The 27,657-nt window shown below is 40.1% G+C and overlaps 1 protein-coding gene across 1 annotated transcript; it reads right to left on the reverse strand.

The window, feature by feature from the left end:
* Positions 1-4,486: 4,486 nt before the first annotated feature.
* LOC124283323 lies at positions 4,487-21,458 on the reverse strand. The gene is made up of 3 exons (XM_046719358.1): positions 20,789-21,458; positions 19,547-19,837; positions 4,487-7,219 (listed from the first exon to the last, which is right to left on the reverse strand). The coding sequence occupies exons 1-3, from the start codon at positions 20,885-20,887 to the stop codon at positions 6,947-6,949; spliced, it is 663 nt and encodes a 220-aa protein (XP_046575314.1). The 5' UTR covers positions 20,888-21,458; the 3' UTR covers positions 4,487-6,946.
* Positions 21,459-27,657: the final 6,199 nt, after the last annotated feature.

A 27,657-nucleotide genomic window follows, 5' to 3' on the forward strand; every position in this document is an offset into this window, starting at 1 on the left:
CTTTCTTCCATCATTAAGCTGACGCTTTGTGATATAACTAGAATACGGCGTTAACATCATTTACTCAGTATCCATTGGTGGAATTCTTTATTCCTTCATGATTATTATCGTTTGTAAAGATGCAGAAGGTCTTGGAAACTGGTACAACACATCCTTTGTGAAAATAGCTGTTGCCAGGCCACCCGCTTTCATTGCAAAATGCTTATAGACTTCTTTTTCATATTTGCTGAAAGTACGATTCATACCGTTGGAGATCTGTACTTTTCCATCTCTGTATTTTACATATCAAAAGAGAATTTTGAATATTTTTCATCGCCTAATTAACATCTGTATCAAGAAACAAATCGGAATGTATTCATCAAGACTACAGTTCTTTGAATTATTGATAATTTTACTATTTCCATCTTCGTGAGTCTAGGGCTGTTGTACTTCCTCTGTCTGGCTGACGGACAATGCTGGATGAAGGGGTATATTTGACGAACCACCAGACATTTTAGGATTGGTTGGTCATAATACATGACTGAGCTGATTTTATGTCATATCCTGACGTTGTGCATCGTGCTATCAACCACTGTTGCCAGGTCCAGACTTGTACTTTACAGGACGCCATGCTGTAGTTGGAATATCCCTGACTGCTAACCTTCACTCACGGACAGAAAGAAGGTATGTTCTTGAAGCTACACAATTAGGCCATTTGGTCAGGTCATGTACGACGTCAAATACATTTGAAAATCTGTCCGCACAAATGAACCACACGAAACTGATTGTTTCAACAACATGTCCACATGTTTGTTAATATTAACTGCGAAGAACGACCCTGGGAGATTATTTAAAAATATTAGCGGTATACCAGCAGGTCCAGCCTTTAGTGTGTACAGAATCAAGGACGCATGCTCCTTCTGAGAAGTTTCAGTTATGGCTAATGCAACAAAGCTGTGGGTGTTGTTAGACCATTCACTTCCTCAGCAAAACCTGCAAAAAAAGCTTTTCATTTCCAAATCTGACGTATTACAGACCAAATAGATGTCCTATGTAATTAATTTTCTGACTTGCGCCATAAGTTACAATTGTTTTCAGGTAAACGCTTGCCCTGCCTTTTGCGTGTGTTTGTGACGGCTGCCTGGTGGGACAGGATCTGCTCACCTTTTCCTGACTACTTGGCGTCACCACTATTTGATAGTGATTCACAAACACCTGCTCATGATATAGTAGGAACCGTACGATATTTATTATGATAATAGAAATGGTTTTGTCGCTTGTATGTAACAGAATTTGATGACAATTGCCACCCAACGTATTTAACTTTATTAAGGCATGTGAAGAAAGACAAGATCATTTTTTCCCTTTTTAAAAATATCATAAAATTATCTCAACCCCTAACTTTTACAAAGTGTACACCACGCTTTAGCCTTTATTACAGAGAGAAACACACATACAACCGTCGCTATACTCGTTAAAGAACGAGGTCGTGCGTTAGAGCCACTGATAGTCCCCTGTGTTTACCTGAACGTGCTGTTTTAACAATAAAGGACCTCGCACATTGTGTACTATGACATGCCAATTATAAACGGTTAGTGTCTCATCGTATGTAGACTCGGGTCGGTGATATGTCATGCGATATTCTACACAACGACTCTGTATTTACCCACCCACCAAGAGACCCATCTCATGTCCACTCCGCGGTGTACACTAGCTCGGTGTTTGAACTCAGTGTTGTGTGGTAATACTACCTGTTTGTTAGACGTGTGGTGTGAATACATTCATGTATTTGATATATCGCCTTTATGTATTTGATATACATCGTACCAATTACCTGGCTCGTGAATACGTCTGTGATTCATGCCGGTTTCAGGGATTAAATGCATTTAATGTGCTCTAACTGATTCAATGTGTGAATAGTTTTCTCCAACTTTCCCATTGTAAGGGTTTTTATTGCTTCCAACCTATCCTCTATACACTGATAAGCCACGTTTTCTGCTATGCTCGCATGGTTAGCGTTTCAGATTCAAGTTACACTACGCAAAATGCGTTTAGGGCCACCCCATTCTTCAACATTAACATTGTAAATCAGGTTATGCCTGTATGCGTGCTATGACAGATTAACTATTGACATATGAAAGAATCGGGATTTTTGCCTTTTTTTGGTGTAAATTAAAACAGCGACTTGTGTTGAAGAAATAGGCATATGTTTGCCATAGGAGCCGAGTGTTGAGGAGCGTGACCTGCCTCATAGCTTGACATCATTTAATGATGTAATTCACTTATACAATAATTGCCCAATGTGCTCTATTCCCGGTTGTTTCCAGTCCCGGCAAACTCTATGTTCTTATTTTATTATTCTAACTCTGACGTGTCTAACTAGATTTAATACCCAGGTGACCTGACGTCACTTTATAACCCCAATAGTTACAAATAGAAAATCAAACGAACACAAAACACAACCCAACATATGCGTACGTATAATTTACATTAAGATGCATAAATGTAGATATGACAAATGCTTCTGCTTCCAGTTCCTATTACATACAGATTGTTTCACCATATCATATAATAATAATAATAATAAGGGTACTTATACTGCGCAATACTCCATACCACAAAGGGGCATGCTCAAAGCGCGCACAAATGATTAAAAAACAAACACATCAAAAAGTCACATGAATCAGTATTGTAGTAAATATGAGCTTGGAGAGAGTTACTGTTTATATCGACTGAAAAGGTATGTTTTGAGGTTACGCTTGAACACTTGAAGGGATGGAGCTGTACGTAATTTAAGTGGAAGTGAGTTCCATAGTGCGGTTGCAACTGAAGCAAAAGAACGGGCACCAAATGTCTTGAGGTTGAATGATGGAGGATCCAGCAGGTGTTGGTTACTGGATCTGAGGGCACGAGCAGGAGTGTATGGTGTGAGAAGATCACACAAGTATGAGGGAGCCGTGGAGTTAACACATATACTGCTAGCCGCGGTAGAACGGAATGGATCTATATGCGCATATGCACTGACTATGACACAGATTACTTGCCCTGTAAAATCTATACTTTTCAATTTCTCAGATAATATGTATTGTGAAATGTGGATCACATCAAGGCCCGTCTAGCCGTGGGCATGTCTGCTGCTGAATCTCTTCCAGGCATTCCCCGTATACATGCTACGTTCTACAGGAAGAATTGTTCAATAACATGCAACGAGTGTCTATCACGGTAGTACAGCAATCAATAAAGAAAACAATCAGGATTTATGCTACATATATTCTCATCCATTTCTTTAGCCTGCAGCCCTGAAGTATGGGATCAGATAAATATAAGTGAGTGAGTGAGTCTATTTTAACGCCGCTTTGAACAATATTCCAGCAATATCACGACGGGGGGACACCAGAAATGGGCTTCACACATTGTACACATTTGGGGAATCGAACCCAGGTCTTCGGCGTCACAAGCGAACGCTTTAACTACTAGACCTCCCCCACCGCCCCTAGAAAAGTAGTCGATTACAAGTTATTTGTCAGTTACTTGTAAATATATGTTTGTATTCAATATTCCGTGTGTTATGAAATGTTCTTTAGTCATCGTGTAAACTGCTTGCCAACAAGTCGGGTTCCAAGAGCACTAGCTTGTGTGTATTGTGTGGCTCGTAGGTTCCTCCATAATTAGTAAACACTTTCCTCTGAAATTAAACTGACACACCATGGTATAACTGAAATACAGCTTAAAGAGGCATTAAAACCTTCTCACGCACCAATTCCAAGTTATCCAGCTCGACTCGCTCCCTCCCTCAGTGCCGTATCCATAAAACAATCAATCTGAAGAAATCACTGTGTATTTACTTTTTGACATGGAATTCAACATGCGTGGAAGTTGAATCAGATCAATTATAACAGAAGCAAGAATGTGATATCGAATTTATTATACAAAAGTAGAAGTTCATCGACATTAATAAAACCATTGGTGAGTCTGATATATTGATATATTAAACCCTTTTCTTGTGACGAACTACTGTCACAGAATATCACAGATGTCCAAGGAGCTATGGATCCTCTTAATATGGTATTACACGGCAAGTATGTGAATGTTATAGATATACATCGGGAGGCAAGTATGTGAATGTTATAGATATACATCGGGAGGCAAGTATGTGAATGTTATAGATATACATCGGGAGGCAAGTATGTGAATGTTATAGATATACATCGGGAGGCAAGTATGTGAATGTTATAGATATACATCGGGAGGCAAGTATGTGAATGTTATAGATATACATCGGGAGGCAAGTATGTGAATGTTATAGATATACATCGGGAGGCAAGTATGTGAATGTTATAGATATACATCGGGAGGCAAGTATGTGAATGTTATAGATATACATCGGGAGGCAAGTATGTGAATGTTATAGATATACATCGGGAGGCAAGTATGTGAATGTTATAGATATACATCGGGAGGCAAGTATGTGAATGTTATAGATATACATCGGGAGGCAAGCATGTGAATGTTATAGATATACATCGGGAGGCAAGTATGTGAATGTTATAGATATACATCGGGAGGCAAGTATGTGAATGTTATAGATATACATCGGGAGGCAAGTATGTGAATGTTATAGATATACATCGGGGAGGCAAGTATGTGAATGTTATAGATATACATCGGGAGGCAAGTATGTGAATGTTATAGATATACATCGGGAGGCAAGTATGTGAATGTTATAGATATACATCGGGAGGCAAGTATGTGAATGTTATAGATATACATCGGGAGGCAAGTATGTGAATGTTATAGATATACATCGGGAGGCAAGTATGTGAATGTTATAGATATACATCGGGAGGCAAGTATGTGAATGTTATAGATATACATCGGGAGGCAAGTATGTGAGTTATAGATATACATCGGGAGGCAAGTATGTGAATGTTATAGATATACATCGGGAGGCAAGTATGTGAATGTTATAGATATACATCGGGGAGGCAAGTATGTGAATGTTATAGATATACATCGGGAGGCAAGTATGTGAATGTTATAGATATACATCGGGAGGCAAGTATGTGAATGTTATAGATATACATCGGGAGGCAAGTATGTGAATGTTATAGATATACATCGGGAGGCAAGTATGTGAATGTTATAGATATACATCGGGAGGCAAGTATGTGAATGTTATAGATATACATCGGGAGGCAAGTATGTGAATGTTATAGATATACATCGGGAGGCAAGTAACATCGGGAGGCAACTACAGTCGGATCCCATCATCTTGAATGGACCGATATCTCGATCCCAGTCTCGATTGTCTATGTTTAGAAATTGTAACATGGCCAAGTTTGTTTCAAGTATGATATTTTTAATATGAGAAGCTTACACAATACAGATAATGAATAAACAGTTTGACAAAAATGGAAGTCGTGAAATCAATATGACATTTGAATAGCAAAAATGGGCAAAAGAAATGGGCTTCACACAGGAAATGTTTTGTGTTAGAGAGTGAAATGAAATGGAAAGAGACATGTTTAACTTGATATGTATGATATCGGATACATAGCCAGACAAGACACAACAGGGAGGGAAATAATGAACTTTATCCGCCTCAAATTCTGTTTGGGACCAAACGTCTTCAGAAAAAAGCCTAAATCTAAACAGCAAAACACAATACACAATTGAAGAATAATCTTCACAAACTGAAAAATCTTAGAGAAAACAATCCATTACAGCCAAGCATCGTGGTATTTTCATCCAAATATTAAATGGGCTGACAACCATTATGACAACCATTCAAACCATTATAATGTTTAAAATTATGAGAAGGAATCTACTGTTAATAACTGTTTTCCTTTCGCTGAAACGTATTTGACAACTGCAGTGAGCTGTTGATACAGGCTAACGAAGATGTTCATTGCGAAGGAACACGGTGTGACGCATCCATTAGCCAGTCGTCAAAGACACCGCAGTTAAATCTGCAGCTGATTTGGCATGTTCAAAGCCTGTGATCATGGGTACAAGTATCGGTTCACCCTGATCATGCTTCTAGGTAAGCGCCATAGCCGTACTCAAGGGTTTCGCTAATGAAGTACACGTCTGAAAAAAGCATTACTTCAGGCACTCGTCCAACATGTAGCCAACACGACTCGGTATAACTGACATACTGCTCAAAGGGGCCTTAACTCGAATTCACTCACTCACTCTCTCTATATAGCGATATTGAATTCATTGATTCACATAACTCGATACACACTGGAAGACACCTTCATACAAGCCATACAACACCTTGAGTTGTACTACTAGTCTGCCGAAAATATTCATGTAGTTCTGAAGCCTTGCCCTACCCGGAAGCGTATTGGTGCCACAGACTCAAAAACAATTATTTATCATTTACGTAGATGATTGGTAGATCTATCATCGTCTAGCAATCAAATGATTTCAGTTAGTTGTGAAAACACAGAAAAGACCAAATGGGAAAAAGCCCATCCAAAATGCTGTCAAATGTTTACACGCTTCTATAAACTATATTCATTCTGGAGTGTGAAAGTAATGGCAAGCACTATTATACTAGAAACTGACTAAACTTACACCTGTTTGGGGGTTATTTTCCGAAAAGCAACGTAAATATTTTGTGCTTTGACTGTGACTACAATTGTGATTGTAGGTATCATCTAAGTGGATGATAGATTTGGCAGATAGACTGTGGAACCATTACGCTTCCGTACACACCGGCCTATACGTTCATGTGTATCGAAAACATTGAGAAAACCCACTCTGTAGCCCATGTGTTTGCTTCAAATCCTTCACACATCAGCTATGTCGCATGTTCTTTGCCAGGATTATGGTACATCTCTCCAGAAAGTAAAAATAATTTTAGATGGGGAGATCCGATTTTAAGTCCGAGTGAAAAATCGGCTCCTCCGGAAGCGCTCGTTAAATCATCAGTGACCCTCTGATCTGATCTGATTGGTTATCAGTTGACCCTGGGACTTCGCGGTGAGCACGTGAGGGTTACAAGACGTTTTATATCCGGGCGTTTAAAGTATCCTCTAGAATGTTGATCTTCTGTAGCGTCGTATGGAGGAATAATGTCCTTGTACTTCGTCCGGCGTCTCTCGGTGATGATGCCGTCGTTGACAAATTGTAACTCACGTGACTTCATCTCGTCAGCATTAGGTGTCCTGCGACATTTCCGGCGGAAACTCAGTTTGTTGAGGCTCCGGCTTGAGTTCTGTGCCTGGGATTCCTGTAAACAAACAAAATGGTGGTTACTGATCCATGTTGAAGGCAGCCATTAAGCGATACCCACTGACTTGGTGACTTAACGCAGCACGTGATCCAAATACACCACTACCCTTCTGTACGGAGCACCTGTGTCACACCTACCAGTTTTGGTGTTAGGTGTATCAAAACCCAGTCACGCTGAAATAGCACGATAATATAAGCCTCGGTTTGGATTAAGCACCAGTTTGAGCGAGCGCTCGATGTACATCTGTCATAATTATCAGGCAATGTTTGTTTAAAGATCACATATACTCTAGGGGTGTGCAAATACATAAATCATTTATTGGCATCGTTACAAATTAAACCCCGTCATTAAAACTACTCATTTCGACCTTTAATTAACTTAAATCGACCTTTTTGACAACAGTGCACAATTCTCTCTCGCGAACGAAATTTCAACCAATCAGAGGGGCGCGTCTCCGTGACGTAATGTGAGGTATACATACGAGGGGTGCTTTAGAATTCATGTACATTTCCGGGGGTAAATTATCTTGTTTACAGGTTTGTCTAAACCTGAAATCGTGACAATTGTTGTGAAAAGTGAAAGCTTTATGTTTTCACAATCTACTGGCATTTAATCTTGTCACCTGCTTTGCATAGCTTCCGAGTTATAACTTGTTTTCATAGACGATTCTGTCAAAATTGCTTGTCGCTAGGCCTTATTTGTTCGAGCCAGACGCTAGTGATAGTGAAAACGAGGATCGGCCTCGCTCATCACGGTAACAGGAAGAAGATCGTCTAGTATCTATACATACTCATGAGTGGACGTTAACCACGTGAATGTAGCAAGAAATTTATCGTGCAATATTGTCACTTCAACCCTCACCTCGCTTCCCTGGAAGAAATCGATATGTTACAAGTTGTGTCATGCCAAATCCTTTTAGTCATGATTTAAAAACAAATTTAACTACGAGTAGAAAGTAGTTTTGATTTTCTAACTTGATGAAATCAAACCATAATCTCATTGATTCTCGAACAGACTTTAGACCGTGACGTCACGATTTTTAAAAATGGCGGCCCCCTGTCGCGAACATCCGCCAGTCTGAGAAAAATGCTATTTAGGTTTGTTTTGAGTTACAAAATCAAAACTACTTTCTACTGGTAGTAAACTTTGTATTTGATTGATGGCCAATAGGATTTTGCATGACATAGCTTATAACATAACAATTTCTCTCTTAGAAGCGAGGTGGGCGTCAATATAATACTACTTACAATATTATTGTCACAACCTTCCGAGGAAGAAATCGTTATGTTACAAGTTGTGTCATGCAAAATCCTTTTGGTCATCAATCCTATACATATTTGACAACAACTAATAAGTAGATTTGATTTTTTTAACTCCCGTGAAGTGATCAGAACACAAGTAAGATATGTTCCAGGCTTCCACAACGCTCGCTTCGCACTCACAAACATAAACCATTTAGCACGAACTGCAGGATTTCGGTGGAAATCTGTGCATGGTGACACCATCACCCGGCCCCTGGGAGCAATTGACGGCAACGCAACGATTCGGCATGTCTTCGTTGACATCGAGAAATCAGCAAAATGACAAGCTTGTTACACATTCTATGTACAACTAACTGAAAATCCTTCCTCACATAACGTCACTTCCGGTTCGCTGCAGTGTTCGCTACGTAACCTCTCTGTGGTTTCGTTGGCGGGCGAGAGAGAAGCAGACGACTTTTTGGCAACTTTAAAATCGCTTGGTATTAATTAACCACAAGCTTTTTAAGAATGAATTTGGTGTCCCGTTTGAGAGTAACCACACGTCTTTCATATGTAATGGTTAAAAGAGTAGAAAGAACCAAAAGTTTATTCGTTCTTTAAACATGCATATTTTTTCTAGCTTTGTTGAAAACAGTCTTCTAAAGTGCAATGAAGGACAACTGTCTAAATTGACGATACTGTACTGGAACTGCGCTTACTAATATCGTGTATCAGTGCACGGGAGGACTAGTTCAAGCAGTTAACTGTGTAAGAGTTGCGTTCCTTAGTCCTACCAGGATCTGTTAATCATGGATTTAAATCCATTATGACCCGTGGTCTGTCAGCAATTAAAACACTGGTTTCACCTTTACCTCACTTACAGGAGGTACGATGTCATATAATATCACCCAATACACCCATAATATTGGCGAAATCCATGTTGGGAAAGTTTCACCACTCTTCCCGGAAATGTTAATCCACCATAGAATGTTTTATGAGAAATGTTTTAACAAAGTAAGTGCCCCTTTTAAAACCCCTTCCTCACACTGTACGTTATACTATCGACCTGTAACAGATGCCTGCTATGTAGCATTCATTAGGTTTGTAACGAGGACATGTTGATTTGTATAAAGTTGATAATCCTACATGGTATACCGACCAAAAATGATAAACCAGTTACATGCATAATCCTCCATTTCATTATTTGTATACTTTTTTCGGAAGTAAACACATTACATTTGCAGATGACGCGGCTCCGTCTACAGAGTAATTACAGAAGAATAGAAATAACACACGTAAAGGTATATATAGCAGTAAATGATACAATCAGGTTTACGCAAAGAATATTTTTGTTTTTGTTTATAAAAATATAATCTTACTTAAAACTTTAAAAATATTAAAAAAGAAATATAAATTGCAGATGCATACCTTAGATATCTCATCTTTGAAAATCAATACATTTCGTTTGTGAATATACAACATGACATGGTAGTGGTCATGTAGCTGGAAATGTATTTGTTACGAAGGTCTTCACGTTGAACGAATGTCTTCTGACACGAAAATACCCAACCACAGATCACATATTATAAATTGTTGCAGGAATAAGTGGTGGTCAACTGGACATAATTTAACAACGGTTCCTGCAATTGTTAGTTAGATAAAAAATGACTTGATTCTCTTTCTGTTGCCCCTAAGTTTGGATTGTCCAGGCGTTTCTATCAATTTGTAACGTCAAGGCGGGTTCCATTACAGAACAAAGTATTTCCATTTGGTGAAGCGCACGTATAATGTCTGAACCTATCTGCACCCACGTTGTGGCCTGCAGATATAAACCAAATTACATTAAATAAAGTGTACGTAAAATGTCTGTAATCAAACTTAACAACAAGAAGCGTTCTTTCAGGTGAACATTTATAATTTTGTTTCAGATCACCACAAGATTCCATCACCACATTTATAATTATGTTTCAGATCACCACAAGTTTCCATCACCACATTTATAATTTTGTTTCAGATCACCACAAGTTTCCAGCACCACATTTATAATTTTGTTTCAGATCACCACAAGTTTCCAGTTTCCAGCACCACAAGTTTCCATCACCACATTTATAATGTTGTTTCAGATCACCACAAGTTTCCATCACCACATTTATAATGTTTTTCAGATCACACCACAAGTTTCCACCACAAGTTTCACACACATTTATAATTTTGTTTCAGATCACCACAAGTTTCCAGCACCACATTTATAATTTGTTTCAGATCACCACAAGTTTCCAGCACCACATTTATAATGTTGAGATCACCACAAGTTTCCAGCACCACATTTATAATTTTGTTTCAGATCACCACAAGTTTCCAGCACCACATTTATAATTTTTTCAAGTTTCAGATCACCACAAGTTTCCAGCACCACATTTATAATTTTGTTTCAGATCACCACAAGTTTCCAGCACCACATTTATAATTTTGTTTCAGATCACCACAAGTTTCCAGCACCACATTTATAATTTTGTTTCAGATCACCACAAGTTTCCAGCACCACATTTATAATGTTGTTTCAGATCACCACAAGTTTCCAGCACCACATTTATAATGTTGATTCAGATCACCACAAGTTTCCAGCACCACATTTATAATTTTGTTTCAGATCACCACAAGTTTCCAGCACCACATTTATAATTTTGTTTCAGATCACCACAAGTTTCCAGCACCACATTTATAATTTTGTTTCAGATCACCACAAGTTTCCAGCACCACATTTATAATTTTGTTTCAGATCACCACAAGTTTCCAGCACCACATTTATAATTTTGCATCAGATCACCACAAGTTTCCAGCACCACATTTAGCAATGACTATAATACCAGAAGGAAACCATTATCATGAATCAAAGATACAGGAATTCCAATCAATCAAGTGTCCTGAACACGTGGTCTCAATAGTCAATACGGTTACCGAACATATGTCAGCATAAGGCCTTTGGATCTTTCACGGAAGTACTTTTTGACATATATGTGTATTTTGACTGAGTGAAAGCATATATTAAATTGTTTGAATGTCCAATTGGAATAATTCATTACTGAGTGGAAAATGACAAAATCGCGACTGTATTTATCTAATAATCCTCGAAGATTTCACCGCGATGTCACGAAAGCATCTGCCAAATAGGAAGCTAAAGTTGTGCTTGTACAAAACAAACAAAACATTTTAAAGGCAACTAAATTTATCTAAAATGAATAAATATAGGCCATAAATGCATAGTTTTGTCAACTTTGATATTATGTTCTTATAAGTATATAAGTATAAGTATATACATAGTTATGAGTTTACTAATGAAACATTTATCAGAAATATTACTTCCTAATAACTTTTATATGAAGAACATAATATCATAATAAGTTGACAAAAACTCAATCATTATAAATAAATTTGAACAAATTAGAATGAATGACCAAATTTGCTGGGGCATTTTGTAGCTGGGGCTGTTCGACTGGGATCTTGTATCGAGACTTGATACGTTATTAATGAGAACTAGGATCCTAACTTTTTTCCACAAAATAATTCCAGTGTAATTTTTGAAGCAGATAATTTTTATTTTCCCTCGTCTGAAGCATAATTATTTTGTTTTTAAATCCCAGACACTCTACAGTCACCCATTTGACACAAAATGAACTGTAATCACATTTTTAAACATATAATTCTTAGTGACTGGTCATACTGAGTAAAAAAAGAAACTTCACAAAATGTAATTTGAAACATAATGAATATTTTTTCTCTGATGATACATCTATGTATCCGAAATGGGATCCCTATCTTTCGACTCTAGAAAAACGTTAGCAAAACCCACTCAAACCCATCCATTCGTCGTTCAAATGACGTTAGTGCCAAATCAGGTTTTGCACGTGAAGTCGATCACGTGATCTTCGCATCGAAGTTTTCTTCATATGCACGTGTTTGCATTGGCTTCAAGAATTGAAAAAACACTTTTAAACCACAGTTCTAACGGTACTTGAAATGCCTCGACTGTCAAATGTGCAACGTGAACGTGCCGTTGGCATGTTGCAAGCGGGAAGATCAGTTATTGATGTCGCAAGAGCAATGGGATGCAGCCGTCGTACTGTGTATGACTTGCGAGGTCTTCTACAACAAACTGGCACCACTTCTGATCGCCCAAGGTCGGGTCGTCCACGTGTGACGTCACGAGCAGAAGACCGTCAAATCGTCCTACGTCACCTACGTGACAGATTTCTGCCGGCTACACGAACCAGGGCTGATATGTTTAGAGGTCGACTGTCCTCACAGACCATTCGAAATCGGTTGCGGGCTGCCAATCTCCATTCTCGACGTCCATATCGTGGGCCAATATTGACGCCGTTTCATCAACGTCAACGTCTGCTGTGGGCCCAACGTCACCTCCGATGGACCCAGAGAGACTGGAATCGAGTCGTCTTTAGCGATGAATCCAGGTTTACCCTCAGATTCGCGGACGGCAGGCATAGAGTCTGGAGACGACGTCGTGAACGGTATGCCCAATGTTGTGTACAGGAAGTCGACAGATTCGGGGGCGGAAGTTGCATGGTGTGGGGTGCTTTCTGTGGGAACAACCGTTCCCGACTTCTGGTAATCCGTGGAAACCTCACAGCTGCTACTTACCGAGACCAGATGCTCAGCCCTGAACTCGTTCCTTTCATGGCGGCTCATGGCCCAGGTCTACAGTTCCAGCATGATAATGCTCGGCCGCATACCGCGATGTTGACACGAAATTTCCTTCAAAACGCTGGAATCAACGTCATGGACTGGCCATCGAGGTCCCATGGCCTCAATCCAATAGAGCACGTTTGGGATGCACTTGGGAGAAGGCTTCGTGGTCTTAGGAACCAACCTCAGAATTTGCAGGAACTTGGCGCTGCCTTGCAAGAGCAATGGCGCAGAATCCCCAACCACGTGTTCACAAGCATCAGGCAGTCGATGAGGAGACGGTGTTTGGCAGTGGTGAATGCGCGGGGCGGCCATACACGATATTGAACTGAGAAATTTCGCATTTTTATTCTTGTGACTTGACATTCTGTATACCCATGTTTTGGAACGGCGGTGTAGCCTAATGGAACTGATTATGGCACTGTCAGTGTATCGAGTACATCACACAGATCTCAGCAATGAAATAATAACAATTTAACCATCTTACCACCTCTTGTTCTTTTATAGTGCCCTGAAGAAAGAATGTGAAGTTTCTTTTTTGACTCAGTATATTTATAGGGGTGAGTTTGCTGGCTGGAAATGTATGACATTTTGTTGACAAATAGTAATCTTGTTAAATGATATGGTCTATTTTTAAATTTATTTTGACCTCAAGCGGTGCCTCCTTTTCGCTTGATTCTTCTTCTTCATCTTCAGAGGAAGATTGTTTTGCAAGATGTAAAATCGGATCGTATTGATACGGTCTAACATCCATTTCAGAAATGACATCAGGAACATCTTTTACTGCTTCAGAATCCACGGACACTGTTAAGTTGTGAGGTAAAATCAAAGAGAAATCCATCAGCAACAGGCACATATGACGTCATGTCACGTGATACCCCCTCTGCTCATTAGCTGTCGGGTGTTTCCGTAATAGGCGGAAATACGAGTACGTTTTTGTGTTTTTATTGCTATTTTACAAACTTTTGTTCACTTTTAATCACGGAATGTGACTTTTAGAATATCCTTTACAATATATCAAAAGTTTTGTTTTCGTTCGCATCCTCTTTAAGGGTTATGTGTGATCAGATTTATGCAGACAACTGAACGTGGTGTGACCATGGAGACGGGTGTGATGCAGAATTATACAAACAACTGAACGGGGTGTGACCGTGGAGACGGGTGTGATGCAGGATTATACAAACAACTGAACGGGGTGTGACCATGGGGACGGGTGTGATGCAGGATTATACAAACAACTGAACGGGGTGTGACCATGGAGACGGGTGTGATGCAGGATTATACAAACAACTGAACGGGGTGTGACCATGGGGACGGGTGTGATGCAGGATTATACAAACAACTGAACGGGGTGTGACCATGGGGACGGGTGTGATGCAGGATTATACAAACAACTGAACGGGGTGTGACCATGGAGACGGGTGTGATGCAGGATTATACAGTGGTTTGTGTGATTCAGAATTATGCAGACAGATGAACGTGGTGTGACCATGGAGACGGGTGTGAGTCAGACACCTGAACATGGCATGGGCACCAAACATTCTTCTAAGAACATTATATATCTATATTGACCCGCATGATTTTGCCACTGAACATACCAGCTTAATCGATTTGTCACCTGTGTGTCCCTATTGTAGCAGGAAGTCCAGTTTCCTCCAAAATAGAGCAGTATTTTAACATAACAAATCTTAAGTATTTTGTGGCGGGTACAAACAAGACAACATTTCACAAGTTTTAACATAGGTTTTCATTTCCCCCTAAATTGAAATCACCGGATGGGAACAGATACCAGGTAAATATAGTAAGTAATTTCAACTGTGAATTTACGGACACTAAAGTATCACGGGTGTTCTTCAGCCAATAAATGTCACCAGAGATGTACACTACAAGTATGATACAGTTTGTAATCGATGTCAAGGTTGGCCTTTGACCTGACCTGACCTAGACTAGACATGACTGAGTGGTATTACATTGTACGCTGATCATACAGCCTGATTTGTATGCCTGTATGAAATGCTTCCTGAGAATATGACTATGAATAGCTCACTTCAGTTATATAGCTATGTAATGGTCTGCACATACGTCAAAATATCACTTTAACTCCGAATAATGGCCGGCATACTTTATCCAAATTACTTATGCATGTAAATATTACTATATTATCACCATATATAACAATCTCACGTTCTACTGTAATATTCTATAGTAATACAATAAACCCTATTTATGACGCCATATTCCACACCCCTCAAGGACGTGCTGAAAGATATTACTGAGAGGTGTATAAATGGTATGCACTCGACTTTCATTCCCAGCTCCCTGGGGAACATACAGGAATGTAATGGTACAAAGTTCACTTATAGTTCAACGGGTTCTCTAAAATCTGTTTTACAATCTGTTTTACCTTGAACAGCGCAATTGCAGCCTCCATTTCCCCAGTTAATTTTCTGCCGTATATTTCTTCTAGTTGTTGAATATAGCCCTCCATGTTGCATTGTGCGGAATCTTTATCTCTCTTTTTATGGCTCTTCGCTCGTTCAGTGGAGGACATTTTCAAAGACACTGTTAAATGTACTTTTTTAAAGATTAAATGGAATAAATACAATCCTTAAACTGCAGGGTGTATAACAATGGAATGGACACCAAACCAAGGGTTGATTCACACACCGTCCGACCAACAAAAGAGGTATCCCATATGACTGTCTCTTTTAACGTGGATTTTCTATTCTGCCGATCGCACGCCGATCTCACACCCCCTGTGAAGTGTGATCCAGTGTCAATCTAAGACAGTTCTATCTATTGAAGACGTAAGCCGAGGAGATTAGCCAATGGGTGTCAAGCTTAAAAACCACAGAACCAATTGGACGTGAAGAGCTGACGCACCCTCGCCATAACTACCGGAATCAACAGAAGTCCTCCTGCATGTCTTGTCGTATTGTATTGAAGACATCAGCCAGACACAACCCAGACACTTATCTGTAATAAATACTGCAATACGTGTATCTCCAGACTACAGTTTTATAAAGTGTTATCGACTTACCGGAACAATTATATTGATCAGGAAAGTGAAAGGGATGTTTGTGTTCGAGGCAGTGGGTTGTTTAACCCCATCGAACCGTGCGAGACATCTTTGTATGGCCCGACTTAAAGTGTAGGCGATAGGCCTCATTAGGTAAGCGATTTGCTGTCTGGGATATAAGGGTCATTGAAACTACTGCCAAAATGGTAACAGTGAATAGAATCGATAGATTGATATACCAGATTACGGTAATACGCTTAATGACAAGCCTTGGTTGGGTATAGATTTCTGTTGGTCCATGTAATGTGATCACAAGCCGTAATCCTAATGGAGAAAGTAACATAAACATACTGAACGAAAAGTTAAGGGATCATGAATTTTTCTGAGTATTTTTAACAAAATTGTGTCTTCATGATATCACATTCATCACAAAAACATATGGCTTCAGTTCCTTCTCAGCCGTACCCCGTGATATTGCTGGAATATTGCTAAAAGCGGCGTAAAACTTCACTCACTCACTCACTCCTTCTCAGTCTCTCATTGATTGAACGAGCGCTTCTGATGGGTCTGATGTTCGCACTCGGCTACGAATTTTGTTAATTGCTCTCTCCTGAATTGTTACATATTGTGAATAGATATTATTTTCTGAATTATTTTAACATATGTAACGGAGTCCCTGTGTGGCAATATTTTGAACCTAATACACTCTGAGATCCCATATTGTTTGGACATATGTCCAGTTCATTTAACAATTCAGTGAAATGAGTATTCGACATGCAAACAGCTGCACAGCAATAGAGGACTACGTTAGTTACACTAGATTGTCGGTACAATACAGATTACAGGGTAGGAATCAAACGTGTAACAAATAGCATGACTCCATTAAATATAGCAATGTTTACTATTAGAGAGCGAGCACCTGCATGTGTTGTTATACACACGTGATACCCATTTTAACAATATATCACATAATGGCAGCAGTTATACGGCTTCTGTCTGACACACAAAGGCGGGCCTCGGTGGTGTCCCGCACAGTTACAACACCGACTACCACCAGAGGACCAGTTATTGACAGCAGTCATAATTAGTCTTACTGAAGTTGAATACAGTCCACCGTTATAACGAATGCCTTGAGAATGTAACCACATTATTCAATTTTGCATAGAAAACAACTCTCTTTATAACTTCTCTGGGATATGAATAGTTATAATCTGTCTCAGGAGAGGGTGGTTATTGGTAAGACTGTATCGTTTATGGAGATGGCGGCTTTAGAATTAACGTGTGGTTAAGTCGACTTTTAGACATATTTCAGAAATATCTCGACGGGCATGTCAGAACTGGTCTTCACACATAGAACCCATGTGCCGAATCGGATCCAGGCATGACGCGTCAACGCTTCCACCAATGGACTTCCAGCATCGTCATAAGCCTGACTGACTGAGTTTGGTTTTACGCCGCTTTTAGCAATATTCCAGCAATATCACGGCGGGGGACACCAGCATCGTCATTAGAACCTGACTGGACTGTTTGATGGAATGTCCATTGTTTTTAGGGAGTAACGTCAAAATGAGGTATTGCCACTGAAATATTGCCGCTGAGAAAACTCTTATGCACTTATGATTGCAAGGTTATTTGTGTTGGGGATATAGAACATATACCATACACCTTCCTCTAGGCTCAGTCTACACGTCCCTCACACAACTGGTAAAAAGGAAGGATCACCATACAGCTCTGTCGTACACCCTCGTGGACGTCGTTACATTTGACCGTCACCTTGGTCTAACGGGTAGAGTGTCTGCCCAGGGAATGGAAGGCTGGCTGTACAATACCATGATACTTGTTGTTGCATACGGCATCCAGGGGATTAAACAAGGTTCGGAGTCAGTTTGCTGTGTCTATGTCGGGTATCAATGTGAGTGAGTGAGTTTAGTTTTTACACAGCTTTTAGCAACATTCCAGCAATATCAAGGCGGGGACACCAGAAATGGACTTTACACATTGTACCCATGTGGGGAATCGAACTCGGTTCTTCGGCGTGACGAACGAACGCTATAAATACTAGGCTAGCCCACCGTCCCGTATCACGGTGAACCTGCGGTACGATGTGTCAGTGGACTAGCTCTATAACACCAGCATTTGTCTGGACTAATACGCACGCACACGCACGCACGCACACACACACACGCAAACGCCTCGATTTAAACCTGAAACCTGAACCGATCCTTTAGTTGAAACCCGTGATTGGAATAATTTGGTCTGTCTTCAGTAACCCATGCTTCCCGTAAGAGGCGACTAACGGGATTGGGTGGTCAGACTCGCTGACTTGGTTGACGCGTGTCATCGTATGACCCATATAGCTGGAATATTGTTGAGTGCGGCGTTAAACCAAACCAAACCGATCCTTCAGCTGAAGGTCTTTCAACCTCCGAAGCAACCATGCAGTATTAATCAGCATGTACACATTTAATTCCCTTTTAACAGCTCCTTGGGATACACAACAGGTCGCTACAGTTCGTGAGCCTAATTATTTATGAACGTTTTAAAATAGGCGACTCATTCGATGACACTGAGGTTGGAGTGTATCGTAGTGAGACGAAGAGCGTCGAGTGACGTTTAATTGCAGGTGCATGCCAATTCAGATATATACTCCTCACTGAATATTTCAGAGACATCCGGGCCTCGAACTTTAAGGGGCGATGTAGGGCTGAGGGCGATTCAGGTCGCCGTAAATAAGCAGTAAACGATAGCATTGATTTTTTAAAATACGCACTTGAAAGGCATGCAGGAACGGCACAAATAGGTTCGAAGGTTCTAGCAATCAAACAGTAATTTGGAAAACTATATCTTTACACACAGGTAATTAGTTTTCTGTTCTGGGGAGGTGGGTGGGGGTCATCAATTTTGTCATCAATCACCTGGAGGGGTTAATTGAGTTTGTACATGACATGAGGGAACGGGGTGGGTGGGGTGGGAGGAGGCACTTACTTTTTACATACATTTTAGGGGGGTTACTCACATTGTACATGCTTATCATCATCCCCCCTAGCCATAAATTATGAACTCTCAGCAGACCCTCAAACGATTGATTCGATCACATTTGTGAAAAGTTCTTTTGTTCAGTATGTTTGTTGTTTAAAGTCGTACTAAACAATATTCGTGTTATAGGGCGGTAGTCTGGAAATAATCCACTGTGGACCAGACAATGCAGTGAATAACATCATGAACATCGATACAACCATCAATCAAGTCAGTGAGCCTGACCCCGATCCCGTTTGTCGTCTCCTCGAACAAGCATGGTTGCGGAAGACAACTTCTAACCCGGATGTTGACGGGCGGAAGGTTAATACTGCAGACGAGACTGACCTTGTGTGACCTGACGGCCTTGTTTCTCTCCATCATGGCGCGGACATTCGGGGACATGAAGTAGTGCTTGGCGTATTTGTCCCCCACGGCGTTGTATTGGGGGATGATGGGATTCCTCCCCGAGCGGCTGGACGTCGTTGTCTTGACGCTGTCGTTGACGAAGTTTTCCTCCAGACCCTTCAGAATCGGAATGGGCGGGAGGGACCGGACGCTGGAGGGGACACGGTCTCTATGCCACAAGGGGCTGCCGTATACTACCCACGACGATGCCTTGCTGAAGACGGACGATGTCTGTGTAGAAGCGAGCGAGCATAAAGAACGGATTAGTTTTTACAATAAGTGACACCGATATTTAAGATCTAATTAATTGAGCGGGACATGTTTAACCATTTTGCAAACACCAGGTGACATCACATTGTTGCCCTCTGAGCCTTGGAATCTATATAAGCGGAGATTCGAAACTGGTTTTGTAATTACACTGAATACTTTGTTACTAAGACAGATTGATAACGTTTATAATGTCTATTTGTAATAGAAATGTTTCTTTTATCCTTGTCGAAATGTGTTGTTGCACGTACATAAATTATGGTATAAAATTATATAATAGTTTCTTACACGTTTATCTCATAGATGAATTTTTAAGATGGATGATTGAAAGGTTTAATTGCCTACATTTATATAATTCAATAGATTTAATACTACATGTTACAAAATGCTTGGGTTTAGACAGGAAAACAATATCAATCCAAATAGCTTTACTTGATACAACAGAGGGTAGAACAATGAAAGCAAATATTAGGTAAATGTGATTGTAATCACTTCTAAATCACAGCGATAGTATATTACATAGAACGGTAATGATCAAACAACATTTTAGAAAAAAACGCAGTCATGAAATGACATATGATGCGGACTTTGCGTGCTTGCAAGCCGCTGATTGTATATAATAGGGTTTAAGTGCTAGAACTGGTCGTATTTACAGCTAATTTACAGTCGTTAATTCATGACCTGAATCTCCAGTTACTGGAACCAGTTATTTAGTGCTAACAACCAATATATAGGTTTCACACATTGTACCCATGTGGCCAATCGAACCCGGGTCTTCGGCGTGGAGAGCGAAAGCTATAACCACTAGGCTACCCCATCGCCCCATCAGATTCACCAGCACTATGAGACATGTTTTTACATACAGAAAATAATTGTTAAAAGGTAACAGTTTCAAGTGTTGTCGATAATGCTTACATGAGATCGTTTAGACCCAGCCTTGCTGACCGGCTCAGTGACCACGGTGCCATCCTCCGACTCTGGCCCTCGCTGCAGGGGATCGGGCGAGCTGGACATCTCGGTACTGATACAGCGGGGGGAAGACTGTGTGAATCTCTAATGTTGAAACGTTCTTTACAACCTTTGGAAGCAGCTAACGGAATGTGTTCCTGCGTCCTCGGGAATAACAAACACTTAAATGTCTACTTCACATAGTAGTCTCCTGGTGGATTTGTCAAAAATGAACACAAATGACTTTGTGATAGACTTTGTCTCCTGGAGTCCGATGTGGATTTAAATTTGAATACGTTCCGACGTCACCTGCATGCTATCTGATTCACATTCACTTTTTGAATATATTTTTTAAATGAAAATAATTTTGATAAAATTCAAAAATAATTATTCACTCCTACATAAGTAAACGCAGTGATTCCCGACACGCCCGATAAAACGCCAGGCGGTTAACTAGTGTCCAACAGACTCCATTAAATTGAAGAATATCCCTTTGATAGACCCGTGCCTAGTGCTGGCGTTCCTATCCAGTCGGCTGTAGACTTGGCCCGTCTCTCTGCGGGACTGCTCGCGCGCAGTCTGATAGGTTTATACAATCCCAATCACTGCAGGTTAGGATCCCTTACTGATCCACCGATCCGCTTTTCCATCTACCAGTTATGTCTGGTCCGGCGATTCCAATAGGGGGATTACCGTCGTCAACTTGGTGAAAAACGTCTTAGAAATTAACTAATCCCTGTTCCTTTTACCGTCCGCAATAATCCTGCCAACCCTCGATTGTTAAATATTCATTACGTCCACGCATTGTGCTGTAAGTGGAAAGAAAGTCGTGTAAACAATGGACCTCGGCACGGTACATCCATCAGAACTGCCTGGAAACAAGGCCAATAATGCCCTATGTTTGATTGTTACTTGTGGGTGATGGGACCCACGACAGCTCTGTTTCATGGTATTAATCCTCAGTTTTCTAACTTTTCTACTGTAAGCGCTGGTGATAGTTTTTCTATTTGCAGTGCTCAATCAGGCAGCAGGGCCGCTAGGGTTGGTATAACATGTCTGCATGCCGTGCTGTAGTTTGAAGAGTGCTGAAATATACAGCGTAATCCGTCTCTTCATATCGGGCCAGGGTTTTGATTAAATACTCTGATATTATGTGTGTATCATATCACTGTCAAAGAGCCTTCACCGTGTGACCTAAATGGGTCAACGGTTTCTCATATATGTTGCAACAGATTTTTCGGATACATTCACTTCGGGTAGGAAAGGATCATTCGGTGTACTGAGACGTTAGTCGTTACGATATCATAGTTATATAAACTGGCAGGCAAAAGAAAATACACACTTGAACATTGACCAAATTTACAAATGTTTTCTAAACCTTACAAGGCTGATAACAATCACGGAAACGAAAAATTAAGGTCCAAAACACAGCCATAATACCTGCATGAAATACCTCACCCTCGGATACACATTTGTATATAATCATTTATATACTATTAATTCATATCTCTATCCGCGGTTGTTCCTAGATATGAGGTGCTACTTTAGCGTGCTTGACTATTCATTACAACATACAGTGTATTTAATAAACTTATACCCGTATAACACATGCAATGCCTTCTATGACAATGAGTGCACTTTCGTGTTACACACTTGCCTCCAATGATAACGCAAGCACTAAACCTTGACTATATTGAAAGTGTGTTAGTTTTCAACTGTAACGGAACCTTCAGACTCTTACGCTACACGTGAACGCTTACTGGTGCAACTGTACACATCCACTGCTGGCAACATCTACTACCTACATGTATCACTCAGCATTGTTCAGCTACATTAATATATCCACCAGTCTGGTATATAGCGATATAGCCATGTTGAGGCACGGATGGTGCTGTCGTCGATTGCGGACTTTAGGCGTTGCGGTACTCTTAGCGTGGGTTCGAATCCTATATTCCTTCAAAATGTTTCTAGATTTCTTCACACCAAACCCATGAATACGAAAGGCACATGGCAACTGAGGTCTCCATTATTTCAAGCACATAAAACTGACACTTTCTGATATGACTGAAATACTGCTCGAACTCGTCCGTTCATTATATGAGTAATATATTCGCCTGCAGTTTGTAAACTAGTCAAGCTACGGGGGAAAGACCGAAACCAAGTTTGAAGAATTGAAGAATTGAAGAATAAGCTGATTGTAAGTTACGTTTCTGTGCCCCGTTCCTCAAAGCGATCGTAACGCTACAACAGACGTAAGTCTATGTTAAAGTATGGGAGTTACGATCAACTTTGCGCTACGATCGCTTTGAGGAACGGGGCCCTGATGATATATGAAATACAATTATCCTCGAGAGTCGCATAGTTATTTAATGTGACACTTCTCCAGTTTACTCACTGACTGTCTTGATACCACCTCAGCTTTTGTTCAGAATCACTCACCTGAGATTACCTGGCAGGTGATTGACCACAGCCATACTCGTGGGATGGGATAGTGTTCTACACGGCTGCCACATGAACGGCAGCCTCACCAACCCCACACAACTACACAATAAGCGTCGGCGATATTCCCATAGGTGTTGATACTAATGATTTAGCGATAAGGCTGAAACTCTTTTAAAATAGAACCTAGCGGCTGTTACACTATACATGGACCAGATACATATCAGGAAATACAGTAGCTTATTCGTAAGGCATTACCACTTATCAACAACATCATTTGGAACTGTATTGGAGTTCACATATGACACTTATAGAAAATTGTATATTTGTCTCATTGACCAAATTGCGTGATACGTTTATACTGGTTCCGTTCGAATCCACATTTCGCCAATATTAGGATCGTGTCAGCGCCGTACCTGTCTTCAAGGGTTTCACTACATGCGACTGTGGCCTATGACCCTTTGGGCATGAAGATCCGGGTAGGAACTGGTCACCAGCAACCCATGCTTATCGTAAGAGGCGACTGACGGGATCGGGTGGTCAGACTCAGTTGACACATGTCATCGTATTCCAACTGCGTACATGAGTGCTCATGATATCGATCACTGGATATTCTGTTCCAGAAACTATTCTTTACAAACGACCGTCATATAGTTGGACAATTGCTGAATGCATTTAAACAACACACAAAGACACTGGGCGTTATGCCCTTAATATACTTAACAGATAAAAATGTAATGAAGACCGAAGATCTAATTTAATATTTTCACATATAAATATAATTCATGACCCCTAACTGTTTTTGTTCAGTACACAACCGTCCGTGGAATTCTGCTCAACGTACCGTTATTTCCATCTTACTAGGCGCGGTGGGGTAGCCTAATGGTTAAAGTGTCCGCTCGTCACGCTGAAGACCCGGGTTCGATTCCCCAGATGGGTACAATGTGTGAAGCCCATTTCTGGTGTCCCCAGTCGTGACATTGCTGCAATATTGTTAAAAGCGGCGTAAAACCATACTCACTCACTCAACCCATCTCACTAACTCACTCGCTCACTGATAAGCATGAAGTATACATGTCAAGCATGTCAGTTGTTTAAATTACAGTTGTGCTCAGGTGTGGCCTAAACTTCTCATTACTCACACTGCAATGCTCCATGAGACTGAATGTCACACACAGGCCACAACCACCACCACCCCACCCTACCACCCCGGCACCTTGATGTCTCCACTGGTATGACATGCCCAGTCTCATGTTGATATGAAATAATATCATAATCTTTGTTTATGGAGAACGGCAAAACTATAAATAAGATAAAACACCGGAGCAGATTGGTTTTCTAAACACAATCTTATCTCCCCGTTATGTCAAAGAGAAATGTATTTAACGTAGATTTGTATTCTCGGTTATCTAACGTCAGATTTTGGAATATTAATGACGTTTAAACCGCCATAACTACTTAAAACAAAGCGCTTGTCTTTAACGCTGGATCAACTCGCCGAGTGACACAATCCAAGAGAGATATTCAGAAGGTCTTCCTAACAACTTCTTTTTGTACAAGAATGTCTGACAATAGTGCGTGCAATTCGAAAAAAATGACCAACCAATTGAGTGACAGGTAGTTGAACACTGAAGACGAGGCTTGACAGAGATATGCCAAACAGCCTTTTCAAACTTTAACCGTCCTTAGGAAAGATCATCACAGACATGTCCGTCTGTGTGCGGGGTAGTGTTAAATTGCCAGTCTCACATTGATATTCAAGGGTCCATGCTATTAGTTACTGAGATATCTGACTGGTTTAAACAATAACTGGTCCCCACTGAGAATGGAATAGTAGCTGATCTCTTTGTAAGCATTAAAATAATCACTATCTTTTAACCAAGCGAGCACGATATCAAAGTTACACATTGGATCTAGGAATAAAACCAGTCATACCTTTCTCAACTCGAGTCTCAAATATATACTAATGACTTAACAGCTGCTATCATATCTTAAGCAAAATATAGTAAACATCACACATTTGAATTTTACCGAAAAGATGCAAATGTTTCTAAAACGTTTCTAGGCTGAAAACAATTATTGAACCATCGAACACTGAAAACCCTAAACACCCGTATTTTATATCAAAACCGTTGAAAAGAATTGTGTCCCACAAAAACTGCCAAGTTGCAATGCGTTTATAATTACTTTTTTTTAGCCTAAATGTATTTCTGGTTTTGCATCTGTAACCGAAATATATCTTTCCATTTAAAATTTATGACCTCGACGAGTACTGTGAGAAAATAATACATTGGCGATGAGTGTTTCCTAGTCTGTCTGGATAAATTAGCATATTTCTGAATTAAAACATTGTACTTTCATTGTTTATTTGATTGTGGATATAAAAATGTGGATGTGTGAGTGAATGAGTTGTCTTTGACCCTTGTTATGAAAACACCACCACCACCAACAACAACACTAGCAACAACAACAACAACAACTGAAATCCCATACTTGTATGATCCAACCCTACATAGGGCTCCTGCTGCCCTGGACAGGAATCCATGTTTGTAAGAGGTATTTCCGTAAAAAAAAATACTTTTAAACATAACCGCATATTTCTCATTTTATAAGTTAAATTTGCAAGTTCATGGAAAGATATATTTCGGTTACAGAGATTGTTTCCCTGTAATCACAAATAATGATCGATATACTGAAAGATACAAATTACAGTTTTATTATAGAAATAAATATACCCAAATATTTCTATAATAAAACTATAATTTGAATCCTTCAGTATATCGATCATTATTGTGATTACAGAGAAACAATCTCTGTTCAGTCCTATTGCAATCGTAATGTATAATCTGTGACATATCAATCCTCATATGACACAATCCGATAATAACCATTGAGATATGACTTGTTATTGCATCATTTAGCTAGTACCATATATAACGTGTTTAAATCCCCGTGTCTAAAGAACGGACTAACAGACACGTATTCTGCAATACATGTTAATATTTAAAACATAACAGCTAGTATTAAGGTATGCTGGAAACAGATAACGACGTAATTAAGTCACAGAAGGCAAGAGAAGTATCCTCATACTCGGAGCAGCAAATGACCCTTTATCTTTCAGCTGATTTTGTGACGTTTGATTTTCAAATGAAAATATCGTAATTTATCGATATTATGTTCAAATTATGAATTGGACTGATTGTTTGTCAGGACAATACACCAACATGGTTTTATTTATATAAATATTACCCGATTACATCTGTTTCTTACGAATCATATTTTTAAAAAGCTCTTATTGACAAAAATGTACGTTTGAAACAGGTAGGGTTCATATAGTTGATAACTGATGTCTTATCTCAATCCTGGTTAAATTATATTAAATCTGTTTAATTTCACTCAAAATTACCCAACCACTAGCAGCGCTTTCAAACTGCCATAGGCATACTCAAATTTTATAAAATTTCCTTAATTTTTTTCAGGTTCATGAACAAGAACCTTTCTGTATTTTCCTTTGCCTCACTGGTTATCGTATTAATGAATTAGCTTCTCATCACCGTAAGCAGTATTAGAAGAGCTTGTTTATGATTAATGCTGTTTCTCACTGATAGCTAAAAGATGTGAAAAATATGGAGATATTTCAAATTGTCCACATGAGCCACCATGCCGATGGATTGAGATTTCTTGGTAAGTTGATACACCTATACTGTGGCTAGCGCCAATCCCACTTACCTGTCTAATCCTAATGCAGATATAGACGTTGCAGGTGCAGACTTATGACTGGCAATGTAATACCCCGACACGTCGCTATACATTCCGGCGATGATAACAACCGATAGTGGCGTCTTCTTGGAGTGGCGTCAACGTTTCTCATGTAATCATACCTAGCCTCCAGCGTCTCGACAGCTCCGTCTCTGGGTAGTCACTTATTGGGGTCATACACCGTGGCGTCATATATCAAGAGGGCAACGGTGGCTCAGTGGTGTAAAACGTTACTGTGCACGGACCTGATAGTGGGTCGAATCCCAGATTCACTCTGATAATGATCATGATGGCTGAGGGGTCAACACCGTACTGTTGTTACTGTGCGTTTCAAAGGAGATGGTAACATTTCTTAACATTTCCTTGTAGGTTTTACCCTGCTGGGTAATGTGTTCACCCTGCTTCACCTTCCCTTGTAGGTTTCACCCTGCTGGGTAATGTGTGCGACCTGCTTCACCTTCCCTTGTAGGTTTCACCCTGCTGGGTAATGTGTGCGACCTGCTTCACCTTCCCTTGTAGGTTTCACCCTGGTGGGTAAAGTGTTCACCCTGCTTCACCTTCCCTTGTAGGTTTCACCCTGCTGGGTAATGTGTTCACCCTGCTTCACCTTCCCTTGTAGGTTTCACCCTGCTGGGTAA

This window comes from Haliotis rubra, unplaced genomic scaffold, assembly GCF_003918875.1.
Source record: "Haliotis rubra isolate DU_JTF1 unplaced genomic scaffold, ASM391887v1 Scf313, whole genome shotgun sequence".
In the NCBI taxonomy this organism is placed as follows: Eukaryota; Metazoa; Mollusca; class Gastropoda; order Lepetellida; family Haliotidae; genus Haliotis; species Haliotis rubra.